Here is an 18,681-nt window from a genome sequence, read left to right as displayed (position 1 = left end):
GCCCCTTACACATGTAGGTGCTGAGTGAGGGTGCTGATCTAGCACTAGCCAGACTGACTGCGGAAACCCAGAGACTCACCGTGCCACTGTCATGGCCCTGCTCCCCAGGGTCCCACAGTCCCTCCTCCAGCAGAGACTTCTTGTCGTGGGTGTTGATGACCTGGCATCCGCTGAGGTGCAGCGAGTTTTGGGAGCAGGTGTGTCTCAGGTGGCTGGGGTCTGGCGTGCGGAGCACGGAGGTGATCTGTGAACCGTGGCAGCTGGAGTAAGATCCACCGCAGACCGTCCTGGTTTCAGTCAGACCCTGTGGAAGGAGATTCAGCTTGACTCGGGTTAGAGGGAACCAACACTACAAGGCCATGCAGACAGCGCTGGTGTCCCTCAGTCTGGTGACGCATGCCACGTAAAATTTTAAGTAGTTTCAGCATCATCCCAATAACCACTCAAGGAAGTCCATGCAGAACATGATTTAAGAAGGCACGCGAGCTGGGTTGGAAAGTTCAGGTCCAGAAAGCAGAAATTCAGACAAAGGTTTTGACCAATCAGTTGAGTATTGAGAGTCACGGAGTATTCAGCTGGTTGGTTGAAACAAAATCTTGGTCTGGATTTTTACCTTTTGAACCTGAACTTTCCACCTTTGCATGTGAGATGTTGAAGTCAGACTTAATCAACGACAGAAAGACCTCAATTTAAAAAACAAGCGATACTGGGAAACATGGAAATATTGGTCCAGGTAATCTGGAGAAGTTAGAACAACATGCAAAGATAAGTCCTGTGTAAAGTAAAGAGAGAGAGAGAGAGAAAGCGCACACACACCTACCAAACTTACACTGTCAGTCAGTCAGAAGTGTCACTAGAGATTTATGAAAAGGGGGGGCTAAGTTTTTACTGGGGGGGGGCGGTGATTTTAATTAAATGAATGAGGACACACTATTTAAACTAATCAATGTACAGCCTTAGTGACACCCCTGATTACACTCCCAGGTTAGTTTTGTATTGATTAAAAACTCAGAAGATGGAAGCAAGTCCCAAAGCAGGTGTTGAGAACAGCCATGAACAGAACACGACCAGGCGAGCAAACGGCCACCCGCTGGGGGGCTGGCAGGCAGAGGCACGCTCCTGCCCCCCTACCTCTACGCGCATGGAGAAGGCTTTTAGGGTGACAGTGCTGAACGTGTCCATGGGCTCAGGCGTGGTGTGGGGCTGCAACAAAGGGGGATGCGTGAATGGCAAGTAGGGTGCCGGTCAGGCTGGACGGGGGGGCGCTGTCAGCAGGACTGCCTGGACACTTCGCCGGAATGATCCATTAAGAAGGAAGAAAATGGCAAGGATGGATAACAAAAAGCTAGAAGACCATTTTGTCTAAATAAGAATAAAACCTAGAGGAAAGAGAAAAGGGTGTAAAACTTTATATAAGCAATTATGTGTGGGGGGGGGGGGGGGGGGGGGAGAACAACCTGAATAATGAGCTATGTTAACAGCATTTATTTAATACAGTATATTATACAACGCCTAACTTCATTTACAATAACGTAAAATTTTTTGTATCAAAATATATTTATAACCACAAGGTGGTGCTTCTGCTTAGGAAGTGTTTTCAAACCATTCTTTGTTGCTGCTTATCACTGCCCCCTTGTGGTATTGACAGTGAAGAGCAACTCTGAGCAAGAACATGGTAATTCAATGGGTGTGCCATTCAATGGGTCCTCCCTCACATCTCCAGGGTTGTGGGTTCAAATCCCATCCCTATTCTGCATGTATGTAGAGTCTAGTTCTCTCTGCATTTCACAGGCTTCCTCTGGGTATTTCGGTTTCCTCCTGCAGTCGAAAAACATACAGTTCAGAAAACTGGTGTCCCTAACTGGCCTACAGTTAAGCGCTCTGTGATGAATTGGCATCCTACCCACGATGTTTCCCGCCTTGGATAGGCTCCAGGCCCCCCTACAACTATGGGAGATGGATAGACGGCGGTCATTACACAGAATCACACATATCAAAAAGCAAAATTAATGAGAAATGTTTTTTTTTAACACAAATTCAATGGTGTCCTTTTTCACTTGTGTTGTACTTCGTCTTTAGTGGCTAAAAAAAATGTAAACGTATTTGTTCTCTCAGACTATGCTGATTTCTTTGCAGAAACGCCTATTCTTATACCAAAACAAAATATGATTCAATACAAACAATAGATTCTTTTTATTTCATTCCAACTGCACATCCTGACCAGAGCCACAGAGGGACAGGACCCTTTCCCAGGAAGCACTGAGCTGCAGTGCCAGTCCATCCTCAGGACACACACACAATACAAATTTAGAGACACCAATTAGCCTTAGGTACTGACAGTGCAGAGCAACTATGAACAAGAACATGGTGGTTCAATGGGTGGCAGTCATTCCTCACACTTTAAGGGTTATGGGTTCAAATCCCATCTCACCTCTGTGTGTATGTGGAGTCCAAGAGGAAACTGGAGCCTGAAGAGAACGACATATAGCCTCCACACAGAGTGAGATAGAACTCAGAGCCCAGTCATCAATGGTGCCTGCTAAGCCCCTCTGATTTTATACCGTAGGTGAATATTCTGCTGCTGCTGCTCTAGCTGTCTCACCGTGTAAGTATCTGAAGGGGGATAGACGCCCATGGAGCTCCTCTTCTGCAGGGGCAGCAGCGGGGGGCGCTCACGGACGAAGGGGGGCTTGCTGAGGGCTCTCTGCAGGAGCAGGCCCAGCAGCAGAGCGAGCAAGAGCAGGCTCAGGACCACCATGAGGATGATGAACCATATCTCCGTGTGGAAGTCCAGCCGGGAGTCCTGCGTGCCAGTCTTCCCCACGGGGGTGGGGTCCACAGGGGCTGGGGAACACGGACATTTCCCTCAGCTGCACGGCTCGCAAACAGTCAGCACAGTAAGATCTTACAGCTACATAGTACCATTCAGCACTCGCTACATTAGGAACACCTAGCTAGTAAGTTGGACTTGCTTTATTAGGAACTATACCTTTTTGACCTTGTTTGTGTGCTGCAAGTATTCAGTTGTAGCCATATGATTTGCTGTTCTATTTAATATCAATATTTAATTATATGCACTCAGCGACCAGGTTATTAGGTATGAATGCTTGCTATTGCTCCACCAAACCAGTCACTGAGTGCATATAATCAAATATTGATATAAGATTAACACAATTTAATAAAAAACTTACTCTATGTAGGTTTGTAAAATGTGTTCTTTGTCTGGCTTGGTTTCTTCTAAGATGCCCTATATATCGAGTAACGCATTTCATGTAAAAGAGAACACACAAGGATAGTCTCCATGTTCTCTGCCCATGAATCTTGTGTTGAGCCCTTGAACCTAACATCTGCATTGAATTTTACACGGCATCAGTCAGACCAGAGATACAGTTGACATAATGTAATGTCAGGAGATGGATGCCCTGCTGCATCTATGAAGAATGGGCGGGGCAGCCTGGCTTGATAATGTCGGTAAACTCAAAGCGTCAAGCAGATTAATGAACACCTTACGTAGAATCACCAAAAGCCTCCAAGGGTCTCCTACATTGGTGTTTCCCAACCAGGTCCTGGAGGACCCCCCCAGACAGTCCACATTCATGCTACTTCTCAGCTCCCGATAAAAAATGTGAAATGTGGGGGTCCAGAGGGTAGGACTGGAAAATACTGTCCTACATCCTCATGCACAAACTGCTCACAGTGACCCGTCCATGACATGAGGAGTCAACTTCCACTGCGATGGACTCACCGACGCCAGTGGCTGTGCTGTATGTCACGATGGGACTGCTGGCACTGCCAGTGTCCGTGTTGCAGGTGACCCGGAAAAAGAAGGCTGCAGGAACACAGAGCTTCTTACATGGAAAACCTACACCTCTTTAAAAAGGAACAACTTATTACACAAAATCAAAGCTCTTTAACAGATAATAAGCAAAGAAAGAATAAAAAGAATAATAAATAAATAGAAGCTACCAACACAGACAGACAGACAGACAGACAGACAGAGAGAGACAGAGACAGACACAGACAGATCATAAGCATGATGACATTGACATGATCATACTGGCTAAAGGTGCCAACTTATCATTCATGGTTTAGTGCGAAAGTCAAGGTGTAAATCGTTATTTTGGGATTCTGAGGTTCAGGAGAGGGAATACTTTTGTCAGAGGTTCGAGGGATGTGCAGTGAGCTGTGGAAGCCACTGTAGATGCGAAGCCTGTTCTCCATCAGCACAAAGTCCCTCAGAAGGCTGTTGAGAGCGAAGGAGCTCCCCCAGTCCAGGAACATCATGGTCAGATTGCTGGTCACCAGGAAGGGAGCCAGGTACTGCGGCACTGGGCAAGGAGTGCGGGGTCAGTGAGGTTAACCCGCTTCGACAGCTGAATGGACAGGCGCAGACAAAACAGGAGGCGTCCCAGCAGGACTGGACCGCGGTACTGGGCGCACTCACACTCTTTCAGCGTGGTGAAGGATGCCCACTTGGAAGCGGTGCTGCCCACGTTGTTGTAGCACGTCACGCGCACGTCATAGCTGCTGTACGGCCGCAGGCCCGTGAGGTTGAAGCTCCACTCGCTACCGAAGTAGCTGATCTCCCAGGTGCCCGGGGTGCAAGGGGAGGGCACCGGCTGGAAGGGCTGCGGACAGGAGGTACGGGTGTGCACCTCGCAGCTGTGGGGGGTGGGCACAGACAGGGGAATGAGGCTGGGAGGGGAATGGCCCGCAAACACAACAGGAATACAAGAGTCGTGCTATAATAAATGCCATATTAGGCCATTCTTACTCTGCTATAAATGCACCATAACAACGGGAGATTCCTTTGATATCCCATAATTCCATGACGGGCATTACATTTAGCTTATATATAATAATTTATTATTATTCAGTACGCAGATATGTCATGTCATCATCTTTGCTACATTTGACCTTTTCATTGTGCTGAGAATTCATGAGAAATTGAGGCTCATACACTAGAATAGGAATTTTAATGCAATTTGATACATTTTCTCAAAGTTAAACTCGTCCTGGGCAAGATCAGGAGATGCAAAACAAAGCAGACCACGAACGCAGCTCTCTGCGGACTTCGGGTACGAGATGAAACAGAAGCGTCCCCCGGTGATGTCAGGAGGTGGTGATTTGTAAACGTACTAAATGCCAATTTGTCACTTAGAACTGGAATTCCCCATTTTAAAAAAAAGAGACTCAGAAAAAATTGCCTTTGTAGGTAATAAAACAAATGACTTGCTTTCATTCTCCTCCACACGGGTTTCCCATAACTGGCCTATATGAATTACTGTGGGATATATGCTTCTTACTCATTTAATGCTTGGCCCTGATTGATCGCAGGTAGCGCTCACACTTGGCAGTAACGCAGCGCTTTCATGCGTGATCCACAGTGCAGAGCGCTCGCTCCTCCGACACTCACTCATGTCCAGCCGTGGATCTGGGCCAGACTCTGGGCCCATATTTCAGTGGAGGCACCTGGCAACAGGCACGTGTCCAACGCATTCCTGGAAGGTGCCCGAGTGGGGTCCGCTGGCACACCGTGGCGGACGTTACATGCCACCCCTCAGAGAGAGGGTCTCCTCCCATGCTGCAGGGCTCCCGGAAACAGCAAGGAAACGGCATGGCCTGAGGTTTGACCTCAGTCTAACCTGTAGGACGGAGCTCTCAGGGCGTCCCGGGTCGAGTCCCTCTGGGGCACCAAGCTATGTGTTTACACTGTGCAGGACCAGTAGAACTTGTCGAATGGGGGGGGGAAGGATGGGGACATGCTGGTGGTGCATCATTCGGCATGACAGATTTAATATGTTTAATATTAATAACTTTTGGAAGAACTCCCACTGTTATTCTAATCCCTAGTCGAACCCGACCGGCAAGTACAACGGAAATGATATCTGAAGTGTCTATGAGTCCTTTTGTCTCTCCAGCATCACCGTTTCCACTCCCAGCATCTCAGAACATCCTGTAATCAGATGTCTGTAAGATCTCCACTGCTTCATGCGCATGACGCCCTTCCAATTGCACCTCAGTCTAAAACCTGGTGTCCGTCATTTTGTTAATTAAGGGAATTTAGGGCAGTGTTTCTCAACCTGGTCCCTGGGGACCCCCCTACCGTTAGGGAGCTGGGAGGGAGCAAAAAATGTCTGGGGGTCCCAGAGGATTGGGTTGGGAAACACTGTTTTCAGAGAATATCTGGCATATACATTCTAATGGATGAATAATATGCTCAGTGTTCCTCCAAACCGATCACCGAGGGTCGGCAGAGCACTCGTGAGCGTATGGGTACCTCTCGATGACACCATTAGGTGAGAGGGGCTCATCCCACTCCACTAGGGTGGAGCGTGAGTTGAGGGCGAGGGTGCGGGGCGGCAGCTGCTGGGCAGGGGCTGCTGGCTGGGTGACCAGCTCCCGGGGGGGGCCTTGGCTGCAGCACTGGAGGCAGGTGCAGACCTCCACCCTGACAGTGTACAGTGTAAAGGGGCGCAGGCCGTGCAGCGTTTGCCGGAGGGATGTGCCTTCAGATATCTGGTCGAGAAAACAGGGAAATGTAGGAGGTTACCGCTCTCCTCAATACCACAGCAAAACAGCCAACAAATACCTTTCACTACTTTGCCTGATGCTGTTATTAGCCCACATAAAGCAGAGGGAAGGGTTACAACTTCCGTGTGTTGCTGGGGATTTGAACCCATGACCTTTGCATTGTTAGTGCAATGCTCTACTTATTGAGCTACAAACACAACAAATACACATACGGTCAAAGGCATGAGGTTTACATGAACCTCTGAAAGGTTTCACTGTGGCCAGGGTTGTACATTAGAAATTCGGAGGAATCTGTTGCTGCAGCACTGCAGGGAGCTTTGAAATAGTACCAGAAGCTGTTATTGCCGCACTGCAGGGAGCTTTCACATAGCACCAGCAGATGTTACCGCAGCACTGCAGGGAGCTTTGAAATAGTATCAGCAGATGTTATTGCCCCACTGCAGGGAGCTTTCACATAGCACCAGCAGATGTTATTGCCCCACTGCAGGGAGCTTTCACATAGCACCAGCAGATGCTACCGCAGCACTGCAGGGAGCTTTAAAATAGCACCAGCAGATGCTACCGCAGCACTGCAGGGAGCTTTAAAACAGCACCAGCAGATGTTACCGCAGCACTGCAGGGAGCTTTGAAACAGCACCAGCAGATGTTACCGCAGCACTGCAGGGAGCTTTGAAATAGTATCAGCAGATGTTATTGCCCCACTGCAGGGAGCTTTCACATAGCACCAGCAGATGCTACCGCAGCACTGCAGGGAGCTTTAAAATAGCACCAGCAGATGCTACCGCAGCACTGCAGGGAGCTTTAAAACAGCACCAGCAGATGCTACCGCAGCACTGCAGGGAGCTTTAAAACAGCACCAGCAGATGTTACCGCAGCACTGCAGGGAGCTTTGAAACAGCACCAGCAGATGTTACCGCAGCACTGCAGGGAGCTTTGAAACAGCACCAGCAGATATTACCGCAGCACTGCAGGGAGCTTTAAAACAGCACCAGCAGATGCTACCGCAGCACTGCAGGGAGCTTTGAAACAGCACCAGCAGATGTTACCGCAGCACTGCAGGGAGCTTTGAAACAGCACCAGCAGATGTTACCGCAGCACTGCAGGGAGCTTTGAAACAGCACCAGCAGATGTTACCGCAGCACTGCAGGGATCTTTGAAACAGCACCAGCAGATGTTACCGCAGCACTGCAGGGAGCTTTGAAACAGCACCAGCAGATGTTACCGCAGCACTGCAGGGAGCTTTAAAACAGCACCAGCAGATGTTACCGCAGCACTGCACGGAGCTTTAAAACAGCACAAGCAGATGTTATTGCAGTGCCTCCCGCTCCCTTGTGCTAATGGTTAACACCACCTTCGTACAGCTCTACAAAAATCATCTAAAGGGAAATAAAAAAAACATGGCCAATAAGACAAGCAGAACCTGGGCGACCTGGCAATTTGGCTGATAGTTCCTGCCATGTTTTTCAGGTACTGAGAAAGCCAATGGCGCTTACAGCCTGGATGGCGGCCGTACCAGAAGCTGTGCGTCCTTACTCTCAGCAAGCACCCTGTAAAGGCCAACCGGTCCGTTCGGCTGGGTGGGCGGGGTGATCTCCACCACCGCTGATGTGGCGTGGATCTGCAGGAAGCTTGGGGCGGGCACACCCTCAGGGGGAGCCGGTCCAGTCTGTCCCCTGGCCCATGGGCTTCCGGCACGGCCTGCAGAATTCACTGCCCACACCTGAAGAAAAGAATGCTGGCAAGTGACAGGAAAAACTCTTGCGGAACTTTGCTTTCATTTTGAAGATGAACACGATAAGCCACAGCACAGGAAACAAGCCTGAGTGGACGGTCTACATCATCTCACATCACCCGGCCACCTTTACCCATTGGTGACAGGTCACATCTCCCTCTACTGGTATCCAGGTGTGATAGTTCAAGATAGCGTTTCTCAACCCCGACCTCAAGGACCCTCAGACAGTCCATGTTTTTGCTCCCTCCTAGCTCTGAGCCAGTCAAGAACACCGAATACCTGGTACAGCTCTGTTGGGAGCAGGGAGGGAGCAAGTGATGTGGAGAGTCGGGGGTGGGCATTCCCAAGGAAAACTGGTTTTTGGACCAGTCACACTAGATAGGAGTTGGGTAAAGGAGAAGATGAAGCTGTATGGAGTATGGAGACAGGCAAAACCATCAGCACGTACATCCTCCAAGTCACACAAGCTGACCTCCGCATACAGCGCCTCGCTCAGGCCCGAATCGCTGGATGGAAACGAGCCATTAACCACCCACATGGGTTTGTCTTAACGAAGCATTGTCGGCATGAATAATAGACGAACATCAGCACCTATTAAACAAAGTCCCTCGAACGAATCTACATGAAAATTAGATTTCACCTTCATCAGCGAGCAGACGAACACATGGAAGGTGAGGTAATCTTATTTATCGAGGAGCATTTGTATAATTACACACGAATTCCATAAAAGGTCAGCCCAGGTCTGGATTTGCATGAGTAAGTAATTTGTCGGTTGTCAGAAGTAACAGAGGCGGCAGATGGATGTACCAGCATATAGGGTTAAATTAGCCTCAATAATAGGCAATTACACTGTGATCAATCAGGATGATAGATCTAAGTGGCAATACACAGGGACTGCAGAAGGCGTCAGAGGAATTCACATTCCTGTCGGACCTCGGCCTCCCGGTGCCAGCATGCGTGTGTCAGCACTTGTGGAGGGTCACCATAAGGCCATCTTGTCACCCAGATGCAGAAAAGGTCACAGAGGAGGGAGGGGCAAGTTCAGGGGGTGCGTGGAGGCCCCAAGATGACGGCATGGTGGAGGTCTGATCATGTGGGAATCTCAGCTTTAACTTCAGCTCCGATCACGTTGATAAACAGGGTTTGACACCAACAAATTAAATCAAATACAGATTAAACATCCTGAAAATGCTTCCACTGAACTCTATTGCGAAGAAACAAAACACTGCGATGGTTCTTGCCCCAGTTACTCGCGCGTTTCATCTACTATTTATTTCTTATGTGTGTCCTTTAAGGAGTACAGGTAGGCCTGATTTTAGGCGTAGAATCACAAGCAGGCCCTCAAACGACAGGTTTAGCTTAAGTCTGGTGGGTCCTTGTAGTCATTTTTGTTACTTTTATTTTTGTAAAAGCTCTCTGCAGTCTTCTTTTGCCTAGATGTCCTAGATTGTTCATCGCTTGATTATTCGATATGAGATCTTTTGCCCCGGGTTTGAACAACAGCACTAGATAGCTGCAAGAAGAAGTCTGGGGATGACTTTGGCTGTGCTGAATAATGAAAAGGTCGAAGGTGAGCCCCTCTTCCCTGCCCGGGAGCTAGAGAAGCAACCCCCCCTCCCCTCCCATGTGTCCTTGTGTCAGGAAAAGACTAACTACAGATTTAATTATGGTAATTACAGCAAAATAAAAATATGCCATCTCTGGGCACTCATTGACACACTTTAATAAAGTAGATGCAGACACTGCTTATCTCCACTAGTTCAAGGGTTCTGTAGGGGGCAGCAATAACAAATTTGAAGAAAGACAGGCACTTCAGCCAAAAGTCAAAAGTGAACAGCATAAAACCTGCGGCCTTCGCACTGATGTTCAATACATCGATACTGCAGAATTTAACAATGCAATCCTAACTTCATGTATCACAATATATTACAGAACTACTCCTGGATAAAGACACAAACATGATAATACTTTGTAACGGGCTGCTCTGTTAACAGGAAACCCCTGTACAACATCAAAGGAATAGGACAACAGTGCAAAACAGATTTCCTTATTAACAGTAAAGTACTGCATGTCAGTTAAGGAACGGAATAATGATATACAACAGCATGCTTTATTAATAGTAAGAGGTTAATACTGCAGGACAGTATTCTTGATTGTCAGTAATGTACTATATAACAGCAAACAGGAACAGGATTACTCTATACAACAGCATACCTTATTGACAGGAAAATACTGCATAATACTAAAGAAAGTAAAACTTTTATGCCCCAGAGGAGGGACTATGATGCACTCCTACACTGAGGACTAACAGCTATACATAAAATTTTTGAAAATGAACCTCAACACCTTTTCCTACTTTCTGCTAAATTTATTCCAACTTTCATTACACTGACATGCACTCCTGCACTTTTTATACACTTATCAGCTACACTGCATGTGACCATTGTCTTAACTGTCTCTCTCTCTCTACTGTATGTATGAGAGCGACTGGAGACAAATTCCCCATATGCAAATATACTCCGCCATTACAGTGGTTCTTTTTCTAGAACACTGCCTACCAAAACACAGTGTGAAGCAGTTAGCCACATGAAAACCCTGGACTGGGGGCCTAAAAGCAGTGGCATACAGGGAACCTTGTAAAAGTCCCCCACCAGCCAAGTCGCTCCACCTCGTCCCGTGCCCTGCCTCTTCAGAGCACAGTCAGCGAGTGCTCCGCGTTAAAAGGCCTTCCTGGTACTTGTAATTTCCGAGGGCAGCGGTTAATTCAATCGGCTCGATCCTAATCATTAGCGCTTTGCCGGGCCCTGATTTATGGCACTGCCTGCGGTCCGTCGTCACTCAGCTCCGCCCGCCAGGTGTCATAAATTACACCTCATAAATAAGATGAAACAATCAAGGCAAACTCTATCAATTCATCGCCGCTCTGCCCGTGCCGCTCAAGTCTGACGATCAAATGCTAATGTTGTTTTGTCCTAAAGGGTAGGCTGTCAATTAAGGAAGGTCTTTGAGGGTTTGCGAGCGCTATGAATATGGGACGAGATTAAATACCCGTCTCGGCAAATGACTGCTTGGCGGTGATCAGGAAAGTGTGGCCCGCAGACGGCGAGGTCCCATTACTCACAGCAGAAGCAGGCAGCTGATGCCGAGGCATCTTAAGTGAACGGACCCGATACCACAAAGCTGAATGACTAATAAGAGTCAAATATGCATCACGCCAAGAACAACACCCATCCATTTTCAATAAGTGCTTTCCCGGGGTGTAAGGGGGGGTACTCTCCGGACGGGACACCGGTCACACCATGCTGTGTGATTTAGTGTCACCATTTCACCTGGACAGCATGCCTTTGGGATACGGAAGGAAGGTGAAGCTAACAGCAACTCCGAGCTGGATCACATTCAGACCCACAGCCTTTGCTCGTGCTCAGCAGTAGAGCCAGCCCACGTTCAGACCCACAGCCCTTGCTCGTGCTCAGCAGTAGAGCCAGCCCACGTTCAGACCCACAGCCCTTGCTCGTGCTCAGCAGTAGAGCCAGCTCACATTCAGATCAACGGTCTACCTCATATCAATCATCTTGTTAGTGCAAGAAGACCTAGATGTAATCATAGGAGCAGACCTTTGCTTTGCCTGCTACGGTGTCAGTACCTGATACTCGTAGGCAGAGTCGGGCTGGAGCTTGGTGTCATGATATGAAGTGGAGGTGTTCCTGTACACCAGAGTGGACAGCGGGGTGGTGATGCCGTCTACTACCAGCCTCCTGTATAGCTCAAAGTGTAAAATCTTCCCATTGGGCTGTGAGGGTGGGGGCCAAGAGAGCAGGAAGGTGGTCTGCAGTCCATTCACGTCGTTTTGCAGCTGTAGCGTTGGTGCCACCTGGCCAGCAGGGGGAGCCTCCAAGGTCTGCACAGCCACCCAGTCGCTAGAAGCGCAGCCCAGCATAGTACAAACCTCCAGTCTAACCTCGTATCTGAGAAAAGCCATGGGAAAGAAACAACATCTCACTGATGGTAATAATGAGCATGGTCCACATGACAATTATAATATTCAAGAGCCACATGTCCAGTCAGGGCTGCAGAGGGGCTGATCCCGGAGGGACATTCCACAAGAGTCCACAGTAGGGCCCTCAAACTGACTGGCTTGAAGCAGAAGTCTTACGATTGCGGGAGACACCTAGGGTGCACGGAGGAATCTTGGGAACAACAGGAGAGTGTGCCAGCTCTGAATTTGATTAACACCAAACCCATGCAGTGTACGGCCACTACGATGCAACCTGAGCCAGGTCACATCCTACAGATATAACATTCATAAAGGCTGTTTTCCATCTTCCGCCTCTGCTGTTAGGTGGAACGTCTCAAACATGATTGCGGAGAAGAATGCGGCAGCTTCCAAAACATGCTTTAAAAGAAGGTCGCATGTACGGTGTAGAGAGGCAAGGTCCTTTCTTCAGTTTGGGTCTTCCAGAGGGAGAGAAGAGGCATAGAGTACAATAGGAGGAAGGTCGTTTGGCTGAGGTCGTCGATGAGCTGGTGATAACGCTGATGAGCTATTATTATCCGCCGCTTATCTGAATTTCGGTTCAACATATGTACACAACGAGAGCCTTTAATCATCGTTCATTTGAATGGTCCCCTGTCTTTGTCTGGGTCAGGAGATGGAAACATGACCAGAGCCTCAAGGTTATGGCTCTTCCTCTCCGTCACCCACTCTCTCTCTCTCTGCAGAAAGGGCACAGCACTGGGGATGTCATTAGCACTTTCTTTGGGGAGATACTGCTTTCTCTCGCTAATGTCATTGCGGAGAACAAGGACACTGCTTCGTCCTCCACCACGTCCTCCCACGAAGGCCACCTCTGATTCAAGCCAGTGTCCTCGTGTGCTGCTCGTAGTGCCGTCCGTTCCCAGGAAAATCCCTTTGTTTTTAATTAAACAGCAAGGAGATGCTTGAGACTGTGATTGCGTTTGTGTAACGTCAACCTTGGCCTTTCAAGTATTATGGGAGCCTAGGGTAAAGAAAACAAGACTTACCTGTAATATGGGTTCAGGTCTGAGAGCATGACAGATCGACTTAGGAAGGCACTGTGGTCTGAAGAGAAGACCAAGCTCTCGAGGCTGGACTCGGCGTGGTCCCGACAGTAGATGGTGTAGTTGACGATGTTCCCATTGGCTCGGATGGGGGGTTCCCAGACCACGAGGATGTCGGTTGAACTGGATGGCTGCAGAGTTGGCGGCATGATGCCCGATGGTGCGGATGGGTTGGTCCTGGCCGTGGCAAGTGAGCTGCTGGTGCTCCCCTGGCTGTTTTTGGCAAAGACAGTGTAGCTGTACTCCACATTAGGCAGCAGGGTGAAGTCGTGGAAGTGAGTTGCCATGCCGGCGTATATGAGCAGCCCATCTCTTCTGAGCTCATAAGCGGAGATGACCCCGTTTGGGTGCTCAGGTTCTCCCCAGGTGACCTCCACTGACTCGGAGCCTGTGACCCTCAGGGTCGGCGCGTGCAGGCCAGTGGGCGGAGCCTCTACCGTACGGACTGCCACTGGCGAGCTGGACGTGCAGCCGCCGTTCGTGCAGGCGATGAGGACTAGCAGGTAACTTGTGTACGGCTGGAGGCCCGAAGCCAACGCATACAGCTTCTTCCCTCTGTAGAACTCCACACCGTCTAACTCCAGGGAGTAATGCGTGATCTCCCCATTGTGGATCGGTGGTCTGGTCCAGGACACATTGAAGTGTTGTGTGGAGATATCAGTCACTACTGGTGGCTCTACCACAGCGGGGGGTGCCTCTAATGTCCTGATTTTCGTTGCGGGGCTAGTGACACAGCCTGCTGCAGTACAGGCAGTCACAGCATAGCTGTACATGGTGTACGCCATTACACCCTCATCTGTGAAGTTCAGGACACTGGAGTCCAAGCTGAAGAGGAAGCTGGAGTCGTCTCTATGGATCCGGTAGGATAAGAGGACCCCGTTGGTCTCCCTGGGGGGCATCCATGACACCACCACCGCATTCGGGTTTCCCTCCAGGTGGGTGACAATGGGTGCCTCGAACCCTTCCGGAGGCGCTTGTTTGGTCTGCACCGTCACATGGGGGCTATCAAGATGGCCGGCCCCGTTCCTCACCCGTACCCAGAACTTGTACGTTGTCCAGGGCTGCAGACCGGTAACGTTGTGGGAGAAAGCGTGGGCCTTGGTCTTGTTCTCTGTAAACAGTACATTCCCAGGGGCATCTTCCTCAGCCGGCCACCTCAGGCCCATAACCTGGTACTGGGAAATCTTGCCATTTGATCGAACTGGGGGAGACCAGCTGAGCACCACGCTGCTTGACCCCACCCACTGGGCTATGGGCGGGGGCTGGGAGGAGGGCAGGGCCTCCACCGTGGTGACGGGCTGTGGGGCTGTTTTGGAGCAGCCTGCCTCGGTGCAGGCCTCAAGCACCAGGGTGTAGAGAGTGTGGGGCTCCAGGCGACGGAAGAGGAACTGACGGGACAAACCGCTGAACTCCAGACTGCCCTCACTATAGATGTTATATATCTGCGGATGGGAAAAGTAAGGCAGTAAAACATACAGTAAGTAAGTACTAAGTACTTCAAAGGCATCCAACTGTTCTGTTTAAAAACTATGACAGTTTTGAGTAAATTGCAAAGACCACCCAAAAATGAAAAGTATTTACAAATATCTTTACGTTACATAACTTCCCCTAGATGTCTGAACTGCTGAGTCATTGGGTGCCTTCAAATGACTAAACACCTACCTCTTTCGGAAGTACTTGGATTAGCACTTCCAAGATTATACTCTTATAATTTTAAAACAAATGTCTTACTTGCCAACAGAGTTTTTAGAGTGATGGTAGTCTTCGCTGGGTTCAAATGAACTGGTATCAGAATGTATTCACTCATGAATCTTACGCAAGTCCTTCTGTCTACGGGTAACTGTCAAATGCCGTAAATGTGAACGTGAATGCAAATTGATGAATGAAATAATGCAGTATTAAGAAATTTAAATTTATAGAGCAATTAAATGTGCAATGAGCCAGTAACTGGCTCGTGTCTTAACAAAACACGCTTTCCACCGTGTAGCTGAATGCACATTTATTTATCTTATTGGAAAAAGATGCTGTATGTATAGATGTGCTTATGTCTCCAGCTGTTTCCCCTCCCATGTAGTACTGCCCGTGCTCACATGGTGAGGAGCCCTATATGTTAGAACATAAGAAATTTACAAACGAGAGGAGGCTACTCGGCCCATCAAGCTTGTTTGGGGAGAACTTAACTAATAGCACAGAGATGCTAAAATCTTCTCTAGCTCTGATTTAAAGGAACCCAGGGTTTTAGCTTGCACTACATGAACAAGGAAGACTATTCTATACTTTAACTACACGCTGTGTACAGAAGTGTTTTCTCAAGTGTTTAAAATGTTTTCCCGCTAATTTCCATCTACGGCCACGAGTTCTAAGTGTCCTTTAATATAGGGGGTCTGTATGTTGCCTAATTCTCAGATGCGTGTCCATGAATTATAAGGATGAATGCATGACCACACGTCTTGAGGCCGACCCCGGGTGGACCCACCTTGATCACCCCGTTGGGTGAGCTTGGCTCGGCCCAGTGCAGCAGCAGGGCGCGTCCGTCCTCGCGCTGTTCCACGGTTAAGTTAGCCAGGCCGCCAGGCGAAGCCTCCAGGGTGTGCGTCGAAACCCAGGGGCTGGAGCGGCTTCCCGCGGTGTTTACGGCTACCACACAGATGCTGTAGCTGGTGTAGGGGTCCAGGCCAAACAGGTGGGCCTCCAGCTCGCTGCCCTGCATAAGACGGGAAACAGAGGACTGACCTATGTGCACTCATGCATTGTGCAGCCAAATAACCACTAATGCAAATAAATCAGCTAAGTTTATTTGTAATAAGTGTGTCGCAGCTGCAGAAACCCAACAAAACTTTGGTGTCCAACTGAATATAAAGCCACGGAGCTTAAAACATAAACCAAACAAAAGGGATAAAAACTAAATAAAACTTCCGAATGAGAGCAGCACGGGTTTATAGGATGCACAGAGGGGGGCATTTCCGCAGTGATTCTGGACGTGCCCATATCATACACATGCATACCCAGTCCAGCAGACCCCTGGTGCATGATGACACCGACTTGATAGCTTCCATGCGACACAGCGCCGTCAATTTTCAAATCGATTAGCACCAGAGTGACTCTCCCTGGGAAGATGCAGGCTGTGCCCAGCGCCTCCTGTTCGGGGTGGATTAATAGGGCTACTTTACAGTAGTTAGCCAACCCACAATCCCCGGCCACGCGGGCGGAATTTGCATAATGTGGGACGGCTCTTAAGATCACAGAGAACAAAGCTGGCAAAATACAACCCCGATAAACTTTTTATGGTCATTTTTTTGCCTGTGTGTTTTTAAAAACAGCAAACAAGATTAATAATTTCCCTCCGAAAAGAGAGTGGGGGGTGGGGGTACAGTTCTTTTGTAAATGCACCCACTTACCGAGTGCCAAAAAACAATGGCAGAAGCTCGGACGCAAATAATAATCTTCTCCCGACAGATTAGACACCAAATCCCTGACAATGTGGGAAGCTCTGGGACATTTAAAGGTATCTTTCATGCTGTGAAATATGGAAAGGATGTGGATTATAAAACATAAAACATATGCACATTGTCAATGGCAACAGCTGTTTCATTCTGCTTTATTTCAGCACAGAGACATGTTTTCTGCCCCTAGATGGCAATGCTATCAAACACTTTACTAAACACGGATACCTAGCCATTTACAACCCCCCCCCCCCCCCCCCACTCTCCCAAGCCACTCAGGACGGCCATTAAAAAACGACTAAGAGAATTGATTTTGTTATAGATTTCTAAATAAATGTTTATGGCTTAGAACAGTAAAAGTGGAAGTGTTTAAGTTTTCATTAGTGGAATATCTTTTACAATTAAATTAAAACATACAGGCAGCGCTGCCAGACGAAATAAGGAGAAAAGAGCCAGATCTGCTTTGTATGTAAATACAATTTCCTTTTTCAGGAAATTAACAAATTCACGTTTTAGTTTTTTTGTTTTCCAGAAAAGCGCGACATTCCTGGGCATAAATAATGCAATCTGCCCATCCTGAAACGGAGGTGTCTGCTCTTCAGAATACGGGGCATAAACCCAAGCAAAATTTTGGCAGAGGGTTGAGAAGTGATGGAGCTTAATTTAGATTCTGATTGCACTGCCAAGACTGAACACTGGAAATAGAGAAAGCAGCCTTTTTAGGACATGGACTAAAAAGGCTAATATCTAACTATTTCATAGCTGCATATAGTACAGGGGCTGTTCCAGACTAAATCAATAGAGTGTAATTTCACAGAAGCTACGCAAGATCTTCCCACAGCTGATTCCAAATGTAAACACATTTCCATGGAGACACAGAGACATGCTGTATCACCAGTGACTGGGAGCGAAGGCTTTTTAATTAACACACTAAAGGAAATGCCAAAAGGAGCGGAGAGGTGCTGCAGTATATTCACACGTCAGCTCTGAGGAACACCTCGTTTGTTTGGAGGAAAAAAAAAAACCTTTCAACCTTTCATACGATGTGTTTTTTTTGATGGTGAATGCTGGTCAGCCTGCTTCATCGAGTCTTTGTGTATACGTTATTTTAGCAGACAGCAGTGGGAGTGTATCGGACCAGAGGATGATTTTAATTAAGAATAACCATGTGTATTTGTCACAGCAATTATGCTGATTAGTTTAAAGGAAAGATTCCTGACCCTTCAAAGGTACACGACTGACTCATTTAACATACTGGGAACAAACCAGCAAAGCCATACTGATTTCATTCTGGGTTAGACTCTCTTATCTTTGGTTGGGGGGGGGGCATATGGATCTTACCTTTTTCATTTAATTTTTCTTATATACTAAAGAAGCAGCTGGTTTGTAAGTCTGTTTGAAATTCTATGTAAATTACAGCGTAATTAAAACAATTCCAGTTATTGCAGTTTCCAGGTCATGTGACTCCAGCATCCTCCAGTTGCATAGAATGAATAACAAAGGACATAAAAGTTAAATATTTAAGGAAAATGTGAAATGCAATTACAGGGCTCACTGAGGGTGTTCAGTAAAACACTATGCATGAACTGTGCAGGTATCCACCAAATCTTAAAATATGTGACTTCAGTTTAAAAGGAAGCAGTGAAGGCAAATTAATTTTTGGTCAGTGGGTGCAGCTCCCACTGCCCTGGAAAATATGAATAAAGGGCAAAAAGGTTCAACGATGGCACAAAGTACAGATAATAGAGAGGTAACGGAATCCATGCATGCAGCTGTATCCTGCCATGTAGCAGGCAGAGGTGCTGATGCTACAGGACCAGCCACTTTCCATGGCAGACATGGAGGGAGAAAGTGGGCGGGATGCTGGGAGAGCTCACACAGCCATGCCTGCCG

The 18,681-nt window shown here is 48.0% G+C and overlaps 1 protein-coding gene across 12 annotated transcripts in view; it reads right to left on the bottom strand.

The window, feature by feature from the left end:
• Window positions 1-18,681, bottom strand: part of ush2a (Usher syndrome 2A (autosomal recessive, mild)) — a 190,504-nt gene that overhangs the window by 1,671 nt on the left and 170,152 nt on the right. For 8 of the 12 annotated variants that reach the window (XM_048974032.1, XM_048974038.1, XM_048974040.1 and 5 more), the window contains 11 exons: window positions 15,822-16,049; window positions 13,289-14,787; window positions 11,910-12,231; window positions 8,048-8,254; window positions 6,281-6,519; window positions 4,445-4,662; window positions 4,152-4,328; window positions 3,746-3,829; window positions 2,603-2,844; window positions 1,132-1,203; window positions 80-304 (listed from right to left, as the gene is read on the bottom strand). In XM_048974032.1, the coding sequence (XP_048829989.1) occupies window positions 80-304; window positions 1,132-1,203; window positions 2,603-2,844; window positions 3,746-3,829; window positions 4,152-4,328; window positions 4,445-4,662; window positions 6,281-6,519; window positions 8,048-8,254; window positions 11,910-12,231; window positions 13,289-14,787; window positions 15,822-16,049 (3,513 nt within the window). Of the gene's footprint in view, window positions 1-79; window positions 305-1,131; window positions 1,380-1,715; window positions 1,819-2,602; window positions 2,845-3,745; window positions 3,830-4,151; window positions 4,329-4,444; window positions 4,663-6,280; window positions 6,520-8,047; window positions 8,255-11,909; window positions 12,232-13,288; window positions 14,788-15,821; window positions 16,050-18,681 lie in introns of those variants that run through there. The other 4 variants (XR_007382187.1, XR_007382186.1, XM_048974034.1 and 1 more) reach the window with 4 other exon arrangements.

The sequence above is a fragment of the Brienomyrus brachyistius genome, chromosome 14 (assembly GCF_023856365.1).
Source record: "Brienomyrus brachyistius isolate T26 chromosome 14, BBRACH_0.4, whole genome shotgun sequence".
Lineage (NCBI taxonomy): Eukaryota > Metazoa > Chordata > Actinopteri > Osteoglossiformes > Mormyridae > Brienomyrus > Brienomyrus brachyistius.
Note: the sequence above shows the minus strand (reverse complement) of the source record. Positions and strands in the feature narration are given on the sequence as shown.